This window comes from Lotus japonicus, chromosome 3 (assembly GCF_012489685.1).
Source record: "Lotus japonicus ecotype B-129 chromosome 3, LjGifu_v1.2".
In the NCBI taxonomy this organism is placed as follows: domain Eukaryota; kingdom Viridiplantae; phylum Streptophyta; class Magnoliopsida; order Fabales; family Fabaceae; genus Lotus; species Lotus japonicus.
In genome coordinates, this window is record NC_080043.1 from 2,594,921 (window position 1) to 2,615,509 (window position 20,589).

General features: G+C 37.2%; 1 protein-coding gene and 1 long non-coding RNA gene across 2 annotated transcripts; one reads left to right on the plus strand and one right to left on the minus strand.

The window, feature by feature from the left end:
* Positions 1 to 1,763: 1,763 nt before the first annotated feature.
* LOC130709456 (dof zinc finger protein DOF1.7-like) lies at positions 1,764 to 3,592 on the minus strand. The gene has a single exon (XM_057558827.1). It carries the CDS (start codon positions 2,960 to 2,962, stop codon positions 2,303 to 2,305), a length of 660 nt encoding a protein of 219 aa, XP_057414810.1. The 5' UTR covers positions 2,963 to 3,592; the 3' UTR covers positions 1,764 to 2,302.
* A 13,871-nt stretch (positions 3,593 to 17,463) lies between these two features.
* Positions 17,464 to 18,916, plus strand: LOC130749036 (uncharacterized). The gene is made up of 3 exons (XR_009022823.1): positions 17,464 to 17,947; positions 18,033 to 18,134; positions 18,649 to 18,916. It is a non-coding gene; the product is annotated as an uncharacterized LOC130749036 (long non-coding RNA).
* Positions 18,917 to 20,589: the final 1,673 nt, after the last annotated feature.

A 20,589-nucleotide genomic window follows, 5' to 3' on the forward strand; every position in this document is an offset into this window, starting at 1 on the left:
GAGCTTAGTCAAAAGCCCACACCATGTTTGAGAAAGCTGGAGAGGTCAACAAGATAGTTAGGTGTCCCTCAATCCCGGACGCGGTTGAAGAAAGTAATAATGGGCTCCACCTTGATTGGTGCAACTTGTCTGTTTAGTCAACTGATTGTGTATTAAATGCTTCACTTAGGGTTAGGAGTCACCTTCTATAAAAAGGGTCTCCAACACTCAGTGTTTGTTCACTCTATTACCAGAATAATACTTTTGAGCTTCTTTACTCTGCCTTAGAGTTTATTCTAGAACAATGTCCATGAATAAAAGTCATTTAAAACTCATTTAATGGATATCCAAGTGAATATGGAGTGGGTACGGGTACAGATTTTTAGCGAATAATGAATATATACTACTCATGCATACCCGTACCCATTGACGTCCCTAATTATTCATTATTCATGACATTGGACTTGAAGAATTTATACTATTATAAGGGTGATGTACATGTTGCTTTTACTATGATTATGTTGTTATGGGAATGCTATAAAAAAATACCATAGGTTTTGGTTAAATTTTTAAAATGTATCTACCGCATTAAAAATATAGAATTATTTAATACTTATTTTATAAAATAATTAAAAGTATTTAAAAAGTATTTATCATCCAGTGACAAGTTTAGTGAAGTTTAGTGGAGTATGAGAGAGTTTTGACAAAGGGTGAAACTTAGATCAAGTTTCTTAAATCCATTTCATCAAGTTTACCAATTATATGATAACACATGTGCAATCATTTCTAAAAATAAATGTCATTTATTAAGAATTTATTGTCAAAATTTGAAAAATTACATATAACCTTAATAAAATGGAGGTAAGGAACTTATCTACTCCCTCCGTTCCCGATCTTTTGTTGTTTAAGGTTATGCACATTGTTTAAGAGTGCAATCATTGATATATTTGTTGACATAAACACCTTTATTTATTATTGAGTTAGAGTGAAGAAAGAGAATGATAGTTATTGGTTAAGAAACTTGTTATGATTTTGATTGGTGAAAATAAGAGGTGGTTGGTGAGAGATATAATATTAAACGAGGGTATACATGGAATAAATTGAGAAAAAATGCATTGGGTTTTTAAAATAACAAAAGTTTTGGAATTTTGACTAAAAGTTAAAACAACAAAAAATTAGGAACGGAGGGAGTAAGTTTTATACTTGGAAATTGAAGTTTCGAACCCCACTAGTATTTCATTAAAACAAAGCAGATCAAATTGTCATTACACTTCCTTGAATCTTTTAATTGTGCACAGAAACGAAACGGGTCTAGTATTCAAAGATTCTAGATGCGGATCATGACTCTCAAATTTTGTACAGGTTTCTCTCATTGAATAGACCAGAGAGAGTGAATAATATGCTCCGACTTCAGTTGGTCAAAATTGAGTGGCAACTCAAGACATGTGTTGGGTAGTAAATGATAATGAGACTTTGAGAGCAGGGTGGTCCAGTATTAAACACAACACAATATGTGATCTATGATAGGTCACTTGAGAAGTAGGTGATTGGGATGAAGATGATCCCACATCAATTAAACACAGACACAAATTGAGATCAATCAGACAACTTATCCAAAGCGAAATTAAACTTCAAATAGTGCATGCACTATTGGATTTCCATATTCAATGTGATCTCCTTCCATTTCCTAAACAATTTCATCGACAAGAGCAACCTGTCAAGTAGGCACTTCCATACATACAGCATGGATGCTTGAATACTAAATAAATATAACAAATCACATGTGTGAAATACACACATACACATAGATTAAATTAGAATCACCAAGTCGACATTCATATCTCTGCATGGTAAGGACAGTCACTACAAACAACATTCATATCTCACCACACACTGCCCTAAGAAGTAAAATTCTTCTTCTTCCTTTTCTTTTCTTTTCCACCATTGATAAATAAAAGTGAAGAACACCAACCACAAACATATATGAAAATGAAACAAAATAGAGACTTTACCTAAATGAAGCTAATATAGTGGCCTTCTGGTTTGTGATCCTCCATAGCATGGTATCAATATGTTTGAGCTATAGTTATATAACTCTTTCCACAACATTAATGTTTAATCATATATATTAGACTAATCAACATAATTGAAAATCTCATAGCAGTGTTTGGATTCACCATGAGCACATAATCCAAAGTACGGCGAAGCTACATTTCATAGCTTCTCCACATAAGTGATTATGAGGCTTCGAACCGCAGAACCAAACATGCTTATAGATTCAGCCAAAATAGATCAAATTTTTAGTAAGTTCCTGTCTTCGCTTCTACTGAAAGCTTGACCCAGGAGTGTATATTGTAAGGTTAGACCACCCATTATTACCATTCCAGCAGCTTGAATCACCATTTTGCACACTCACAAAACTCTCTGCATTCCTATTACTCTGCATCTCCAACCCGGGACTCCGACCCGAACCCGGATTCACCAGCTGACCAGAACTTGCATTCTCCCCTACTCCTTCCACCTGCCCCATTTTCAGATTCAACCCACTAGAATTCACACCCCATGAAAGGTTCCCCAAATGCTCATTTGATGCAAGAGGGGAACTGAAACCCCCACCAATGTTAACCGGGTTGGTGCAAATCCGGGTCGGGTCAGGCTCTGAAGCTGTAGCTTGAGCTGCAGAGGAGGTAGAGGAAACTGTTGGCGATGGAGAAGGTGATGCTGATGCTGATGCAGAGGTTTTGGATTTGGTTGATGATCTTTTTGTGTTCTTCCTGCTTCCACCGCCAACAGGGATGTTTCTGAGAGAACCACCTTTAGTCCAGTACCTTTTGCAATTCTTGCAGAAATGGCGCGGCTGTGAGAGGTTGTAGTTGTTGTAGTAGCAGAATTTGGTGTTTGGAGAATCACAACGTGGGCAATTAAGCTGTTCTTGTTCAGGAAATTGGGGTTGGATTGGTTGAAATGCTGTTGGGCCTTGCATTCTTCAATCTTCCTTTGATCAATTTGACAGCAAAGTTTGAATCTTTATAGGAATTTAACTTGTGGGTATGTGTGATTTTGGGGTAAAGTAAAAGGTTCTAACAACAAAGTTTGAATCTTTCAAGGAAATGAACTTGAGGGTATGTGTGATTTTGGGAAGATGTAAAGGGTAGAGCTACAATACAATAAAACTAAGCAAAAAGTGGAAATAAGACAAAAAGTTAGGATATATATTCAGACCCTGAAATGGATTCTAAGTTCTAACAGACCAGCTGACCAGACCAAAATCCACATAAAGTGATAGCAGTTTTCTATTGTATAGGATCAATTTAACAAAGTTGTTTCAAGATATAGAAGCTTAGAGAGACAGAAAGATGTTACATGCTTTGATGATTTGATCTTGGAACTTCACTTGTTAGCTCTGGGATTTCTTTGGATTGATGGAGGAAGATGGTTGGAAGAAGCAGAGAAAACAAACAGATTTTGAGGAACAGGTGAAGATATTTTTGTATAGAGTGTGATGGAGAAGATGCAGCAGGCTTCAAATACAAGGAGAATAGAATACCCTTCTCTTTCTCTCTCTAACATATAGCTCTGCAACATTCATTCTAGTCACTAGTAGTAGTAGGAGTAGAAGGATTGGCTTGTGTCTTGAGTCCCACAAGCCACATGACCAAAGTTAACTAAAAAGTTAAAAACTAACATTATGTGGAAACTTTTTTTAATGCAAGAATAATATTATTCGTCAGATTTTTAAGAATATTACTTAATTTTAACTTCATTTAATCTTTTAACTATTTCGCGAGTCATATCTCTTATCTTATCTCTCTTTTCTTCCAATTACTCTTTTTCTCGACTGTATTTCCACTTTTTAAGGAGTTTAAATGAAACTTAATTCATTTTTAATAGATTTTGATACATTCACATTCATTTTCATTTTCTCTTCTATCTCAATTCTACCTTTTTTTTTTCTGTACTTTTTTCTAACACATTGTTTATCTCATTGCTTTTATTTGGATAAAACACCAGCTTTTGAACCAAATCCATCAAGCCTAAAACAAATGCATCATAATTCTATTAAAGCATCGGTTTGCACCGAGTCAGGTGGATCGGCATCTATTGGAGTGAGTATGCGACAGATCGGGTGGGTTGATGTCGGGTCGGAAGGGTTGGCGTTGAGTCGGACGCGTCAATGTTGAGTCAAGCAAGCAAAACGAGTAGGTTGAATTTAGGATTTTGGGTTGATTTAATGGTTTATATCGAATTTATGGTTGATTTTACGGTTCAGGTCGGATTTATGGTCGACTTTAGGGTTCAAGGCGTGTCGGCGTCGAGCAGTTCAACATCAGGTTAGGTGGGTTGGCAACATGTTGGTCGGGCCGGCCAGACAGGTTGGCGACGATAGTCTGCCACGTCGACGACAATTTAGGACTCACATTTATGTTATATTTTATATTTGTAATATATATAAGACTCACATGAAAATAATAATTCAACGACAACAATAATGTAATAAAATTTTGAGAACGAGACAAATAAGAATATTTAGGGCTCGTTTGGCACGCCGTATTAGGCATGATAGTATAAGCTTATACAATACATTATGAGTTTATCCATTGTTTGGTGATGACATTGTATTGTATAAGCTTATCCATCAAAGTCCCCTTATACGTTAAAATGACGTATTATTTAATCCATCATGTGAGTGATGGATAAGACATGATAAGGTTGTGACGTATAAGTCACCATCACTACCACCTCCATTGCTGCCAACTTACACCACCATTGGCACCACCACCGGGTGTTGCCGCCACCACCCGATCACCACCGCCGCCCAACCGTCACCACCACCACCGCCGCCCTACCGCCACCACCGACACCACAACCACCACCATATCGCCACCACCACCATAATCGCCGCCACCACTCTATTGCCGCCACCGACACCACAACCACCACCCTATCGCCACCACTATCACTATTGCCTCCACCCTCCACCGTTGCCGCCACGCTACTGCAGCCGCCACCGCCACCCTATCGTCGCCAACACCACAACCACCATCGCTGCCACCACCGCCGCCGCCACCACCGGTGTTGCCGCCACCACCACCGACACCACAACCACCACCCTATCGCCACCACCACCATAATGTCGCCACCACCGACACCACAACCGCCACCCTATCGCCACCACCACCACCATTGCCTCCACCCTCCACTGTCGTCGCCGCGCTACTGCAGCCGCCACCGCCTTATCACCACCACCACACTATCGTCGCCAACACCACAACCACCATCGTTGCCACCGTCGCCACCACCGCCCTACCGTCACCACCGACACCACCACCACCATAATCGTCGCCACCACCGACACCACAACCACCACCCTATCACCACCACCACCACCACCACCATTGCGTCCACCCTCCACCATAGCCGCCACCTACCGCAGCCGCCACCGCCTTACCACCACCATCACCACCCTATCATCGCCACCACCACAACCACCATCGCTGCCACCACCACCACCAACTTATCTCCACTGTCACCACCACCGCCACCAACACCAATCTACCACCATTGCCACCACCACCACCAACCTACCACCACTTCCATCACCACCGCCACCACCGTTATAATCACCTCCATATTTGATTTTTATTATATCATTATTCAATATTTCACTAAACATAAAATTGCATTAATTTAAATGATATTGTAAATTATACAGAGTATGACCAAACGCTGGATAGTATAAGAAAGTTATCAGGGCTTATACTATCAGGCCTAATACTATCAGGTCTTATACTATCAGGCCTTATACTATACGTCGCACCAAACGGGCCCTTAGGTGGGGAAGTATGTTAAGAACCTAAATTCCCGTGGTCATAAAAAAATGGGTGGCAATAATCAAGTTAAAAGAAATTATTTCTGTCATTAGGATTCTCTGTCAACTCAATTAAATTAAGGATTTTGAAAACAAATGTTTTAAGAACATACGTGTATTTAACATATTCTATTGAGCATTCACTTATTTTTAATTTTCTTAACTGAATAGTCCAAAGGCACGTGATTACTTTTAAGTAACTAGAAAGTAGAAACTACTACTAATAGAGTGTATTTACTATTTAGTATTTACTACTACTTGACTTGATCAAAACACCAACACTCCAACAGCTCAAAACACAGCATAGGACAACTAATTAATGACCTTATTACTATTCTATTTATTGGCTTAAATACACTATTTTGTCTCCTATAATTTCTATTGTGTTTAAATGACTCACGAAAAAATTTAAATTAAATAACTCATGGTAACAACAAGTTTAAAATATAGTAGAACACCTTCCACATTTTCTTAAGTGGATCTGTCATTACATTACATATGATATATTATTATTTTTTATACACTTTACTAGTACATTTACCCGTGCGATGCACGGGATCTTCTTTTTAGTTTATTGCGTCTTTAAAAAAATATGTATTGTATTTATTATGTTTGTTAAAGGAAAATTTAAGGATTTAAAAAATTAATTATATATATAAGAAAAGATTTTTTTTTGTTGATAAATGTGTTTGTTTATATTTTGTAAAAACGTAATCATTTTATTTATGTGGTTTTTACCCCTATTTTACAAAATGCTACATTATTTAATTTTCTCCTATAGAAAAATTTAAAAATTTTTGAAGTCATTTTTAACTTAAATTTTTATCAATTTGTATTATTGTTTATTATATTTATATTTTTTCAATTAATTTGTACTTATTTGAATTATGTTTTTTTTCTTACAAAGAAAATGTAGTACCATGAAAATAATACAAATTTTAGCTATATGAAGTACCATGTAAATATATCCTTGTGGGTTTAAAAAAATATTAAAATGCTTTCATTTTTTTCTCTTTAAACATTGTATGATACAGAAATTGAATTCTACAGAAATTGTAAGACTTCAACAATGACCAAAGCTTCTTTCAACCGTGCAACCAATCCACCTGATTCGGGAATAGAAAATTTTTCGTTCCCCACAGACGGTGCCAAATGTTCTTGCCATGAACATTGAGAAATGGTATAGCCCCTAGAGTAGATAGATTGCACTTAGAGTGATAAAGTTAGAGAGAAAATAACTGAATTTCTTGTGTGTATTGAGCAAATGAGCCAAAAGTTCTCTACAAACGGTAACCGCTCCCTATTTATAGGGTGAGAGCTGGGCCTGATAAATGTAACTGCCTCTGTTGGGCCGGTTGGGCCTTGCTGGAGGAGGCCCAATTCCCAGGCTAGGCGACAGCCGCTTAGCGGGCAACCCCTGGACGTAAGTCCAATATTCACAGTTCAAAATTAATTATATGCTATTATCTAAATAAGAGTACCTTTTTGTTTAGTATTTAAATCTTGGTGGTGAATATGTGATCAATATTAGTTAGGAATTCATAAAGACATGATTAATTATCTAAATAAGAGTACCTTGTCTTAAAATTTTTAAACTTGCAGGTACATATACCTATAACTGTTATTATCTAAATAAGAGTACCGTTTTGTTTAATATTAACAATGCTTCAGGTTTTTAGAAAGCTTATGAAATAAATTTGTTCCTACTGCTGTCCTTTGAATAATACCTTTTGGGATAACTTTTCTTTCTAAATGTTGCTTTCTATGGCAATGCACGGCCTATATGTTAATGATTCTAAAAAGCATTACTTTTAGTGTTCTGTTTGTGAAGAAACTTGTGAATCAAACTAAATATAACCTTGTTTGATGAAGTGTTTCATATTCACCTGGTTTTAATTTCCATTGAGTGTGCTAGCTCAGAATTTAAACTATTTGTTTATTTATTTTGTTCCCACATAATTAAAGAGGCAAATGGAAAGCAAACTGCATAATAACAATAAAAAGCATCAGGTTTATATCAGACCTTCAAAGGCTTGCACATGTCAAGTGCATATAACAGTCTTGTTTGACACATCTATGCTTCTAGTCATAATTAGACAACAAAACTATTACATAAATTTTAGTATGTAGCCTTAAAATTAGTCACTTTGAGCAATGTGCTCCATGCATAAAGTGCTACATAAAGAAGGAAGAAAAGCCAAATCACCTCAGCATGGTCTAGAGTCTCTAGACAAATTTAAGAAGCACCGCTATTGACCACTATAATGTTGCCAAATCCAAAGTCGAACTCTAAATTATGCTCTTGATCCTGAACATAATAGGAACATCAATACAGGTTTCAATTTCAGTAATTAATATGCACGTTGTTTCCAAGCTGCTTCAAAATCACAGTGAAGAGTATCTCAGCCTCTTCAAATTGTCCTTCAGAAAACTTCCTTATCCCAATATTTTATGTTCTCATGTTCCCGCAGCAGCCACTTTAAGTATTCCACTAATCACAGTGATTCAAGTAACATGTTGTAGGAGTAGGTTCCTTTACACGGCCTGATTTTGATTTGAAACTAATCTGAAACAGAGAAAAATAGAAAAAGTATGATGTGAAGCATTCTATGTAATAGTTGCCAAACAGAAGTGTGTAAGCGTGTTTGGTAATTGGTAAGATGAAATTTGAAAAATGAATTATGTGAAACAAATCCATGAACAAAATAAAGAATCATGCTAGCAAAGATTCATACAAATTAAGTCTTAATTTAACTTGAAGTTGCTCATTGTAGAAAAGTCTGAATGTCTGCATAATGCAAAAGCATATAGCTTTTGTAGATAACCATCCCAAAATTGAACTCATGTAGAGAACACCATCTAATTAAGATATCTATTTTTCAACCATTTCAATTACATGAAGAATTATATTACATGCTCTTTACCTTAACTTTCTTGTTGTGCTGCTACCAACTTAATAAAGCAGGTGGGGCAAAGCTCAGCGCAGGTGTAGATGTCACGTCCCCATTAAAATTGGAGCTAGAATCTGCGATGGTCGTGCAGAAGATGACTCAGATGGTAACTGCAAAATGAAAACCAAATAAGAATTAACACTAAGCAATCACCGAAAAACGATTGCAAAGTAAAAATGTCTGAACCGCAAAATATGTCATAAATCCTTTTGTGATGAAATAAGAAACTAATGTAGAACAAAACATATATGGTTTTTTTTACAGGAAAACCACATATATATCATTGATTAGGAATGAAAAGGGAAGATTGGTCCTCTAACAATATTGATCCTAAACCAACTGGACCTTCCTCAACCCATACATTATCAGGAAAAACAAAGGCATACTTTGCCATTAGATCAGCAACCATATTAGACTGGCGTTTTACATGAACAAAAGAGTATGTGCCTACATTAGAAATAATCATCTTACACTCTTCCAGAATGGAATGCAGATATGATAAAGAAATACCCGGGGAATGCCATATTTTAGTAAGCATACTGCAATCTGTTTCAAAAGCCCACCTAAAACAGCTTGCTTCTGCCAAGGTGGGATTGAATTTTCTTAGAGGTTTGTAGCACGCAGCAAATAATAAACCCCCCTGGACATCCCTAATAATCAAACCAAAGCCAGTTCTATGAGTATCTGAACATGTCGCATCAAAGTTCGCTTTCACAAATCCATATGAAGGTCGGTGCCACCGAAGCTGCTGCATAGGGCTCGCGTGAATGCTCCTCTCCACCGAGGGTTGGTCTGCTGCAGAATTCATGGACGACGCTAATTGAAGTGTTTGAGGAATAGCAAGCAGATAGCTATTGAGACTATGAAGCAGAGAATCCAAAACCTTGCAACTGTCAAGTTAGAATTTATATTTGAGACTTGATCCTGGAACTGCGAAAATAAAAATAAACAAAACATATTCAATTAAAACCAAGAAACTACTATCATGTACTTTTTATAGTGTATGCTCATGAACTTTATAGTGTATGCTTCCATTTACTTTATAGTAAAATTTAATTTAGTGTAACCTTTTGCATGTTGTTTTTTCAAAATCCTCTTCAAGTGTCATTCTTACTGGATCTATTAGCAGCCTCAGTCCTTAAGAAATTCCATCAGGATTTTTCATAAGAACAATCAAAGAGTTGAAGAGTTGACGATTTTGTGCGGCCAAACCCTAGTGGAAACGAAAGCAGCGCCGCAAGAGTTGCAGAGACTATAACTGGAAGCAATTTACCCAGAAGTTTTTGTGAGAAATTAAAGAGATAATTACGTTTCAGAAGGGGAGTCGAGACCTATTGATATGTTTCAGAAAGCGTAACTGCAGAAAAGGGAGAAGTTGGAAAGAGATGTTTTGAATGTAATGGAAGAGAGAAAGTCAGGATGTCAACGGCCATGATCAAACTAAGGGACGGCCACGATTAATTTTCTATTCAATCAATAACACAATTATTGAAATAACCATTCAGAAAAATTCAATCATGTGGAATGTCAAATTGAATGACTGTTTTATCAAATATAAACTCTAACCCCTCTTTTTTTACCTCCTAATTTCCACTCACTCAAGCTGATCTCACCTAAAAGATAAGCTGATCAATACCTCAATTGATTTTCATTTGGAAGTATAATTTACTTTGAAATGAGTAATGCTATCTAATTAAATGTATCTTTTTATGGCTATTATACTGCGAAATAATTATTGTAGCTATACAATTGGACAAACACGTTCTTAATGCAGCAGCCATATATAGGAGTAATAGATTTAATAGGTATGGAGGTGAACTTACAGCTTCCATTAGCTTTTGTAACACCCCGATTTCCAGGTGTCACTTTAATAACCAAAAATAAACTTTACGCGGAAAACAGGTAATTTTTTTTTGATTGTTTCCTTTTAATAAAAGCAATAAAGAAATAAAAACAAAGCCCAACAACTAAACTAACCGATAAACAACATATACAAAGGTACAGCCTCTGCTGCACTATCCCGTCACGCGCACACGCAGTGACTCCAAGGTAACATGCTCGTAGGCGAATATATACAAACCAAAACTGTACGCAAAAGCATCAAATATACCACTATCCAAGAGAAAGTCGGCCTCAAAATGGCCTCAACCCAAGACCCCTATAGTCCGACAGACTCTCTGTGATCCTCAGCAAGAGAACCACACAAAAGCCATATATCGGGAACCTACCCGGTCCCAAAAGTAAGACGAATCAGAGCTATGACAGTGACAACCAACTCAAAAGACTCTAACCACCCATATCCCACACTACTATCATCGACTCTCCCTCGATCAGCCATGAAGTCCGGGTCCTCGTCGAAAGCTTCAGTAATAGACATTTCGCTCCGGGTCTTTCCCGCACAACGAATCATCACGAACCGGCTGACAGACGCCTGGCAGCAGGCCGACCACCCAAACACAAACATACAAACAAAGCCAAGGTGCTATGGTCAACTTACAGAATACAATAGATATACAATCAACATGCGATAGAGGGGGGTATGTTTATATGTTGTATATATACATATAAGTTCTGCATTGTATCAAATCTCTAATACAATTCAATCATCAATACCTCAACAAATATAGTTAGAGTGCATGATATGTCAATGCAACGTCAATTAAGAGGGTTCCGGAGGAAATAGGCTGGGCACGATCGAGTCGGTCCTAACACTGGCATTGTGTCGACCATAACCCTCGGGTGTCACTTACAACCTTGACATAGTCGGATCAGTCCTAACCCTGCGGGTCGACTTTTCCCTCCGCTATGCCTGACATCAACAGGTCGATCCTAACCACACAGTCGATCATATCCCCCATCGAATGGCCGAGTTACCCGAAGGCATGCTGTACCCGAAGGTATATACTGTACCCGAAGGTATATAGATATACTGTACCCGAAGGTATATACTGTACCCGAAGGTATATAGATATACTGTACCCGAAGGTATATACTGTACCCGAAGGTATATAGATATACTGTACCCGAAGGTATATACTTTACCCGAAGGTATATAGATATACTGTACCCGAAGGTATATACTGTACCCGAAGGTATATACTGTACCCGAAGGTATATAGATATACTGTACCCGAAGGTATATGTCGATTCGGCGACAAAAGACAATTAATTATGAAAGGAGTGCGATCACCCTTGATGACTTCTTGAGTCATCTGACTCATCAAATCTCGATGGTCAAAAACTGCTCCGACCCAAACTCAAAACAACCCAAGAGTTAGTGTCGGTCAATACAACACAACTCCACCAACAAGAATACACGAGGGTCTAGTGTCGGTCAATACAACACAGCCCAAACAAAACCCAGAGTCTGTGCCGGTCAATACAACACGACTCGAACAACACTACCAGGAGTACTAGAGTACTCGGTGACTTTCAATCATCACCATAGCCCACCTTGATGGCTTTCCCAATTCCAAACTCTCCAAACCCACAACATAAGTCGACTTTTCCCCGCCTTTCATAAATATTTTTCCCCTTCAGTTCTCCTATGCTTAAACGTTAATAAAAATGATTTCAATTCAAATTAGTCAAATTATGAGTTTATTTCTCAAAGTCTAAGTTTCCCAAGTCTTTATTTTTCGAAAGCTCTATCATTCTAAGTTTCCAAAAAATCAACCACCCAAAATACATTTCCCGGGGAAAGTCTAGGAATTCCAACGAATCCCAACAAATGGCTAAGTCTCAAACCCCACATTCGGACTTTCCTAGGGTTGTTCATCCAACCCGAAATGTCAAAGATCACCAGATCAATGAACCTCCACTCCGAAGTTGCGTCGAAACGCTCAATTCAACACATCATCAATATCATAAGTTATGAAAACAATCATAACAATAAATCATCATCATAAACAACATCAGATAAAGCATAAGTCGAATTTATCGACGCCTATCATGCAATCATAGCTAAATATAGCAAGTTGCCCTAACCTCGAGCTGTTCCAGCTTCGCAAACAAAGTTCTCCTCAAACAATTGCTCTGAGTATTCCAAAGTTCCTTCAACTGAACCTCGGAGGAAAACAAAGCAGAAACCAAACAAAATCGATTAGTTCGATCGCAAAATAATACATAAACGATAGACAAAGCATTAAAGCTTCAGAATACGACAATCGGGTACGAAAGGACAAGTTTTCGAAAACGAAAAACTCCCCCCTAAAGGTAATAACCCACGGCCTCAAAGGAAAAAGAGCTTCGACTCTTTTTCTTCGATCAAATCAATTCATAAGGTAGTTTTAGGGTAAAACTAAGGCAAAGAAACTGTCAGAACAATTTTCGGACAATCGGGCCGAAATACGACTATCCAGGGGCATTTTGGTCCAAAATAAAGGCTCAAAACTTCAAAGTTATCAGTTCTGAAAACAAATTTGACAGCAATGATCCTCATGACATCCTTGACAACAATTCCTAAAGGCACGAAGTCAGATTAAGTCTTTTCGACAATAAAGTTTCGAAATGTGAGACAAAAAGGGTTTTGAAACAGTTTTTCAGATCCTGGACAACTGGATCACAATCAGCGTTTACTGACAGAGGTTTTAGACTCAGGGGAACGTAAGGAACATAACCCAACCAAGAAATCGAAGAAATCGGACCATTTTAGAAAAAGCTCAAAACTGTGAGCACAGAAACGACTTCAGAAACGCAACAGAAACAACAATCAGAGGTAGGTATCGTGTTAGTTACCTCGATACCTAGAAGTAGGGACGAACTGCACGAAGATTGGTCAAGTTTTCGCGAAAATCTCCTCCCCCCTTGCTCTCCACGAAATTCAGCCACAAAAGGAAGAAAATGAAGGAATTTTTGCTTTTTGAGCTATTTATAGGCAGGCGAAATCGCGGGAAAATGAAAATTTCGCGATTCCGATTTTTGCAGCACGATCACCGTGGAATTCTAAGAGAGATTCTGGCGTCAGAATTCCAGAACTCAAAACAAATATCTAAGATTTGGGAAAAACGATATCCAAAACGCCAAAAGCGGTGTAAGTCAGTCTGTCCCGAAAAACTACTTTTTGCTGTGATGCTCAGACGACAAAACTTCCAACAGAAGAAAGATTGGAAATGTCGAAACAAGTCTGGAAACGCGGACGGAATCTTCGTTAGATGTCCCGAATAGAAAACGTCTTCATCCTTCGCTCAAAACTAAGGTTTCGAAGCAAAGAAATTAGCGTCGGCGGACATCCGAAAAGTTAAACCTATCGTGCGTAAAGTCCAGAGTTCCGAAATGAAACGCTGGTCGATGGAAAAATAAAGAGAAACTTTAAATTTTCCAAGAGTTCGAATTCTCACTTAAAACGTTGCTTTAAGAGCGAAATAGCCTATTCTGGACATGCTCGCCATAAGGCAGGTGTGCAGACGACTCGCACTAGCTCCGAAAGAAACAACGCCACATTCCTCGAGCAATTCCTGAACTTTCTTCTTCATTAATCTTTCTCAAATATCAAACTCCTGTCACGCTTACACTGATTCCACGCGTGAGTCGGAAATTAACTTGTTCCGAAAATCCGGGTCTTACAGCTTTCAACACGATCTCTGGCTGATTCTGAAGCATATGGTAGTACTGCCCCACAAAGTAAGTCCCAATCTGAATCAACACATATTATAGAGAAAGCAGGTGGATTTGACGATTTCACAAAAGGAAGAGAGATAATAGAGTACAGGGAAGGATAAATTTCAAAATGTAAATCACTGCCTACTTTTTTGAAACTACTACTACTAAAATGTGGAACAATTGAAGGTGAAGTACAAATCATCCCCAATCCAACCTACAACTTGGCCACTCATTATGCATCAAATTTCTACTGTCGTTCCTATTTTCATTAGCAGAGACCCACGACCTACATATACTTGCCAAACTATGACAGTCAAACTAACCCATTCTAAAGCAAGCAATCCTATTGTGTGAAAATTAAATCAAATTGCATGATCATAAATCTTGTGCGGTACTCTCCCTTCCCATTCATTCACCATTGGTTAATAAATAGGCATATCCAATAGAATATAATGCCTCCAATGTTTATTTTAAAACAGTCAATACTCAATTCAGATTCACAATTATATGTTGCTACATAGCCAGCCAATGAAACAGCAAGCTAAAAGCTCCTTCTCAACCATGATCACAGCAGCAACCAACAGAGGGAAAATGCAATTTCAGGCCACCATTTATTAGCGAAGGGAATTTCAAGTTTGAAGGGAATGAAAAACACCATTTCTTCGCTGATCACAGCTCAGTTTGGAACCCTAAGATCCATAACAACCAAAAGAAGTTTTCCAAAACAGGCTCAGCACAATGAAAACTATAGAAAATCAAGTGCAAAGGAAAAACGGAGACTCCAAAAACCTGAAATTGAAAAAAGAAACCATATACTTCTCAATAGGTGAAATCAGGAATAACAATGTTAGTCCGCTGTCGGAAGAGCCGCAGTTCAAAAAATCAATTTTAGATTATTCATAATGTATTAGCTCTCTTCCTCTAACACTACTGAAAACCCTATTCGACACTTTCCAACTCTATACTGACTTAAACAGCTTCTCAAACAAATCAAAAACATGAAACATAAAAAATCAAATTAACAGAATAAAAACATAGAGAGAAAGGAAAGAGTTGAAGCGCCAGACCTGGACGATGATGACGGAAATGACATGCTCTGGTTCAGATTAATCTGAAACAATAAAGATGGGTAATCGAATATGAGTTAAAACGTTGAAAGATCAGGGATTCAGATGATAGAAAACAAAACATGCAATGGTAGTTGGTGAAAGCTAAAATTAGCAAAACGAAAACAATAAACATGGAAAGAGAAGTGATAACCTTGGAAGGAAGGCTGTCCAGATCAAATCCTGATGATCGAAAGAGCGGCAGAAACCCTAAACCCCAGATCATTCCACCAATTTCTGAAATAAGCAAAGAACCCCCTACAAAAACAACAATCAGAAAGTGATAACGTGCGACGCGATTGAAATCCCAGAAAGACGAAAGAAAAGAAAAGAACCAAAGCCTAGAAGATTGAAATCCGCCTTCAATCTCATCTGCTTCGCCGTCGTTGTTCACTGCTTCTCCGTTGGCAGCAAGAGCAAGCTCGACGAACATGGGGAAGGGCTGAAGCGTGATTCAGCAAGAACTTTATTTTAGAGACTTTGAGAGTAACGGCAAGGAAGAATAAAAGCTAGAGACGAAGCGGCTCCAAAATAGAAACGCACGGTTAGGGATTTTAGAGAGTCGATGATTCTTTTTAAAGAAGGAGATTGCTGGAGGATTTGGATGGCCAAGATTTGATCCGTAAATAATAACTTAATGTGAATCAATGGCTGAGATTCAATCTAAGTGAAATAAAAGGGACTTTTACCAAAATATCCATGGTCAAGCTTCATTGCCTTTAAATTTATTTGTTGATTGACAGATTTACCCCTAAGACTGCTAAAACTCTTCTTTTATAGAGTTTATAGATAGATAGATAGATATGTCTACCTTCAATGTTCATTGTAGGACTCAATCATTCATATATCATATTAATTAAATCATGGAAATCTTACTAATTTGACAGACATTCCTCTCTTTGTTAAAGGAACTACTCATCCAACTAACACGGATAATTATTTGTCCACATCTCCTCTTTGAGGTGAAAAGAGGTGGAGGATGGGAGAGATAGGAAGAAAAAAAAAAGTAAGAGAAAGAAAATATAAGATATGATAGATGATAAGAGGAAAGAGATAGAAATAAAAATAAGTGAAAATAAAGTGTATAACGTATATATCATGGTTGGTACACCTGGGATGCATTGTACATGCTTCAAAAAGAGCTCAAGACTTATAGTGTCGGTGCAATACCATGGAGAATTGAGTATTGGGGTGATGCACGAGTGAGACATGGACATGACACGAAGGTGGTACTCTCGCATGCACCCTTGACCCACCATCATCACCTTGAATTTTGGATTGAGTTCCTGTATTTTTAATCAATAGGAATGTTTCTTAGGAAACTAAGCACGGCAAAACTCAAGAATTGCTTGTAAGCTTTTTTTTTTTAAATTTGAAGTCATAAAAAGTTATATGTACATTTCTTTGTACTTCAAATTTTTTTATTTTAGAAAAAGCTTATGTAGCTAGTAATTCAAGTTTTCAACCCTAAAAATAGTTCTTGCCTTTTTCCTAGTATTTAGTTTCGTATGTATCGTTATTCCTTTAGATTAGGGGTCGTATAAATTATTTAGCAAGTGATTCAACTCAATTCTAGGTATATCAATAAAAAGTTAAGATAATATTATAAATTTCACAGTTTTAATTTAATTTTCTATCAATAATTTTATGGGTGATTTAGCCAGCCCAATCAAATTATAGTTCTATTCCCGTCAATCTAAAAGGGCACTTGCATTCAGTATTTCTTTAGGACCCCCATGCTCCCTTGCTACTGTTCCACATCACAGCCACGCCCACGAAAGACAAATATATATATGTGGGACCCATTGGTGGCAGCTCAGACGCATTGACCATTTAAACGTTTATGCAAAATGTGTTCACACTTTCTAGGTTTTTTTTTTTTTATAAACGAAAGAATTGCATTTAAATTTAGCATAACGGTGCTAAGCGCAAATACAAAAAGTGAAAGATGAAAAAAAGTAAAGAAAAAATAAAACAACAAGCAACAAACTGCCATAGTAAATTCTAGAAAAAAACACAAATTTTCAAATGGTGTGCAAACATCACCATATCTAACTCTTTTCTCTCCTTTATGGGATTACTTTTCAGCATCTCCAAATGAGTTCCAAAAGGGCAATGAATCTAGCATTCTCCTCTACCTTGCTGCTCCTTTTGGTTGGTTTTGCAAACTCAGACATAAACCGAGATGCAGCAGAATGCTTCAACAAACTCTTTCCTATATTTAGTTGCAGTCCCTATGTCAATGATCAAGCCAATGCCCCTACCATAGATTGCTGCACTGGCATCAAAGAGGTTGATCACAACAGCAAGAGATGCCTCTGTCTCCTCTTCAAAAATCATGGTGGGGGCCCCAACTTTAACCTGCCATTCAAACTCCCCCTTGCTCTCAAGTTAAAAGGTGCTTGTAAAACACCCGTCAATTTTACGTACTCAGTGTGTTGGTGAGTATCAATCTCTATTTTATTCCTTTTTTGTGCTGGTTCTGTTCTGCCTTCAGTCCAATCAAAGTTTGAAATGTTGTTGCAGATATTTTGCATTTGGCACCTAAATCTCGAGAAGCTAAAATATTTGAGGGATATGACAAAGGAGTGAGCCAAAATATTTTCATCCCAGCTCCCTCTCCCAGTCGTAAGATATAAATTATTTGATTTTTGTTAAGAATGTTAGTGCATTGTTTGGTTTAGCCTTGTGATCACAGCAATTTAATAGATAGAATTGACTCAGGAAAATTTGATTATAGTAAAATAAAGTTGAAAGTAAAATGATTTATGTTTGAATATCTTTAATATAAGAGTGATTTTTACTTTTTTTGTAGTATAATAATAGAAATGTATTATGAGACGAACTAAATTTGCTTTCATGTTAAGTGTTGACTCAAAATCTTGGGCTTCTGCTTTGGTCTCAACGTGATTTTATCATCCTGAAGTGATGAATTGCTTCTAAGAATTTCACCAAAATATGTTTTGATGATGAAAAATCACGTTAGAGAAGATTAGACATATGATTGGGCAGATAAATAACTTGATGCCATCAAACATGTAGTTACTTCATTAATCTTCTGTTCTGTTTCTGTACTCTCAATGGATTTGCTTTACACTTCTTTTAATTTTCAATATTGTGGGGTTGAAATTGGACATTGCAGCTAGTGATGCTACTGCTAGTGCTGGTAAGGGAACAAGCACAAACACTCAAGATAAGAACGGTGTGTGGGGAAAGAGATGGCTGGTAGTGGAGGTTCTATGTGTGATTTTTCCATTTGTTTTCATCTCCCATTTCCTCCTGCTAGTCTGAACCATTATCAAAAGGTTAAGTTTCAAATTTCAATAGTAGGGTGTATTGGTATTTATGTATATTTATTACAAAGTTTGTACGTTCTGCTATGAATAATTAATGATATGTCCTTGGCAAGGTTGGCTTTAACTCCTTTTTCTTTGCTTCCATTGCGTTAGCTACATGATTGGTTGGATGGTTGTCATCATCCTTAACTTTTGTTTGTATTTGACTTGGGTATAAACTTAGGCAAAGGCTAGGGTGCATCACCCTCTCAAATGGTGTATGATTACATCACCCACATTTGACACATTTACTCCTAAAGTAGTCTTAAATTTAGAATCTATGCCATTTCACTTATTTTTTCTTCTCCCCTCTCTTCACAAATCTACTCCAATTTCTGATGCAGTGCTTGATGCGGCATCTTGTTCGGAATACCGGTTCACCAAATATTGAAAGATAATAGAATCAAGAGAATACTCACAAACTACCTCCAATGAACCTTTTCCCCCTCCTTTCCAGTTTCCACTATGCTACTTAATTCTCGAAACAAAAAACTAGTACAAAAAGCCATTGAAGGTAACAAAGGATAGCAAATGAAAATTTTAATTGTGAATTTATGGTCTCCAGCGCCCAATCTCGCCGAGATTGTTAGAGATAAAAATACCTCCGCTTGACTCAAGCTTAGTGAGTGAGAGTCAAGCTTAGTAGTAGTAGTTTTGTTAGTTATGCTTCTGTTATACTTGTTGAAGTTAGTTAGGAATTAGATACATTAGATTGTCTAGGTTCATTCACTTTGTATCCAAGCTGCAACTATATTAAGCAGCATTGTATCTTGTTCACACAATTAACAATATCACAATGTAGTTTCTACATTTCTGTTAGAGATCTTCACGGTTCCGAGAATTCAGTTCCCATAGAAAGCTTTGATCTGCAAGGAAAAGAAAAGAGAAACTTTCATCCTGAACCTGAACATCAACAATAACTATAGAAAACAAAGGAGAAACATCACGGTTCCGAGAATTTATGGTTTGCTATTTTAGTGTTGGAGCATGACACTCTTATGACTCTTTACCTCTGTTCAAGCTGTGATTTCTGTACAGATTGGTTTCTTTGCTTCCTTGCTTCCAGCATCTTGGTTCCATTCCACATCGAGGCTCCTGTATTAATTGGACTGTTATTTTTTCTCTACTTGTGAGGCTTGCTTTTGGAGGAGTTTAGTGTTTTTTCCAGTTTTGATTTCTTGTTTCTGTGTTGTTTCTTACTCTTGTATATTGGGACCCTTTAATATAATTACTTTGCCTATGAAAAAAAAAACAGATTAGTTGAATTTCTAGGAGAAAAGGGAAGATTTTTTGTTGATTATTCTGAGCTCAACATTACTGGACAAGTTAGTGGGAACCACCAAAGAGGAGAGAGTGCAGAAAGGGTAGTGTAGTCAATTCATTCTTCCAATCTCAACCGTCCAAAATTTTATTATTATATCAATGGTGGGAAAGCTATCATGCACCAATACATGACATTATGGCTATTGTACCGTAGCCTATGCCATAAACTTAACTCTAAAACAATCAATCTAAAAAAATTGATTCTTGTTAAATTAAATTCAAAAGTACTGATTTCGTCATAATAATAATAATAATATTCTCTTTCAAAAAAAAATTAATAATAATAATATTCTTGAAATTAATATAAAGTATAAATTTAGTTTATTCTTTTTGTAGATCCTAAATTGAAGGTTTGTATTTTTCTATAAGCTTGAAGGCCTTCATTCAGTGTTATCAGACTCGGACCGGTGATCGACTCGGTCGAG

What these genes read in the sequence shown, in the direction of transcription:
- LOC130709456 (XM_057558827.1), bottom strand. Translation starts at nt 2,962, where the DNA reads ATGCAAGGCCCAACAGCATTTCAACCAATCCAACCCCAATTTCCTGAA.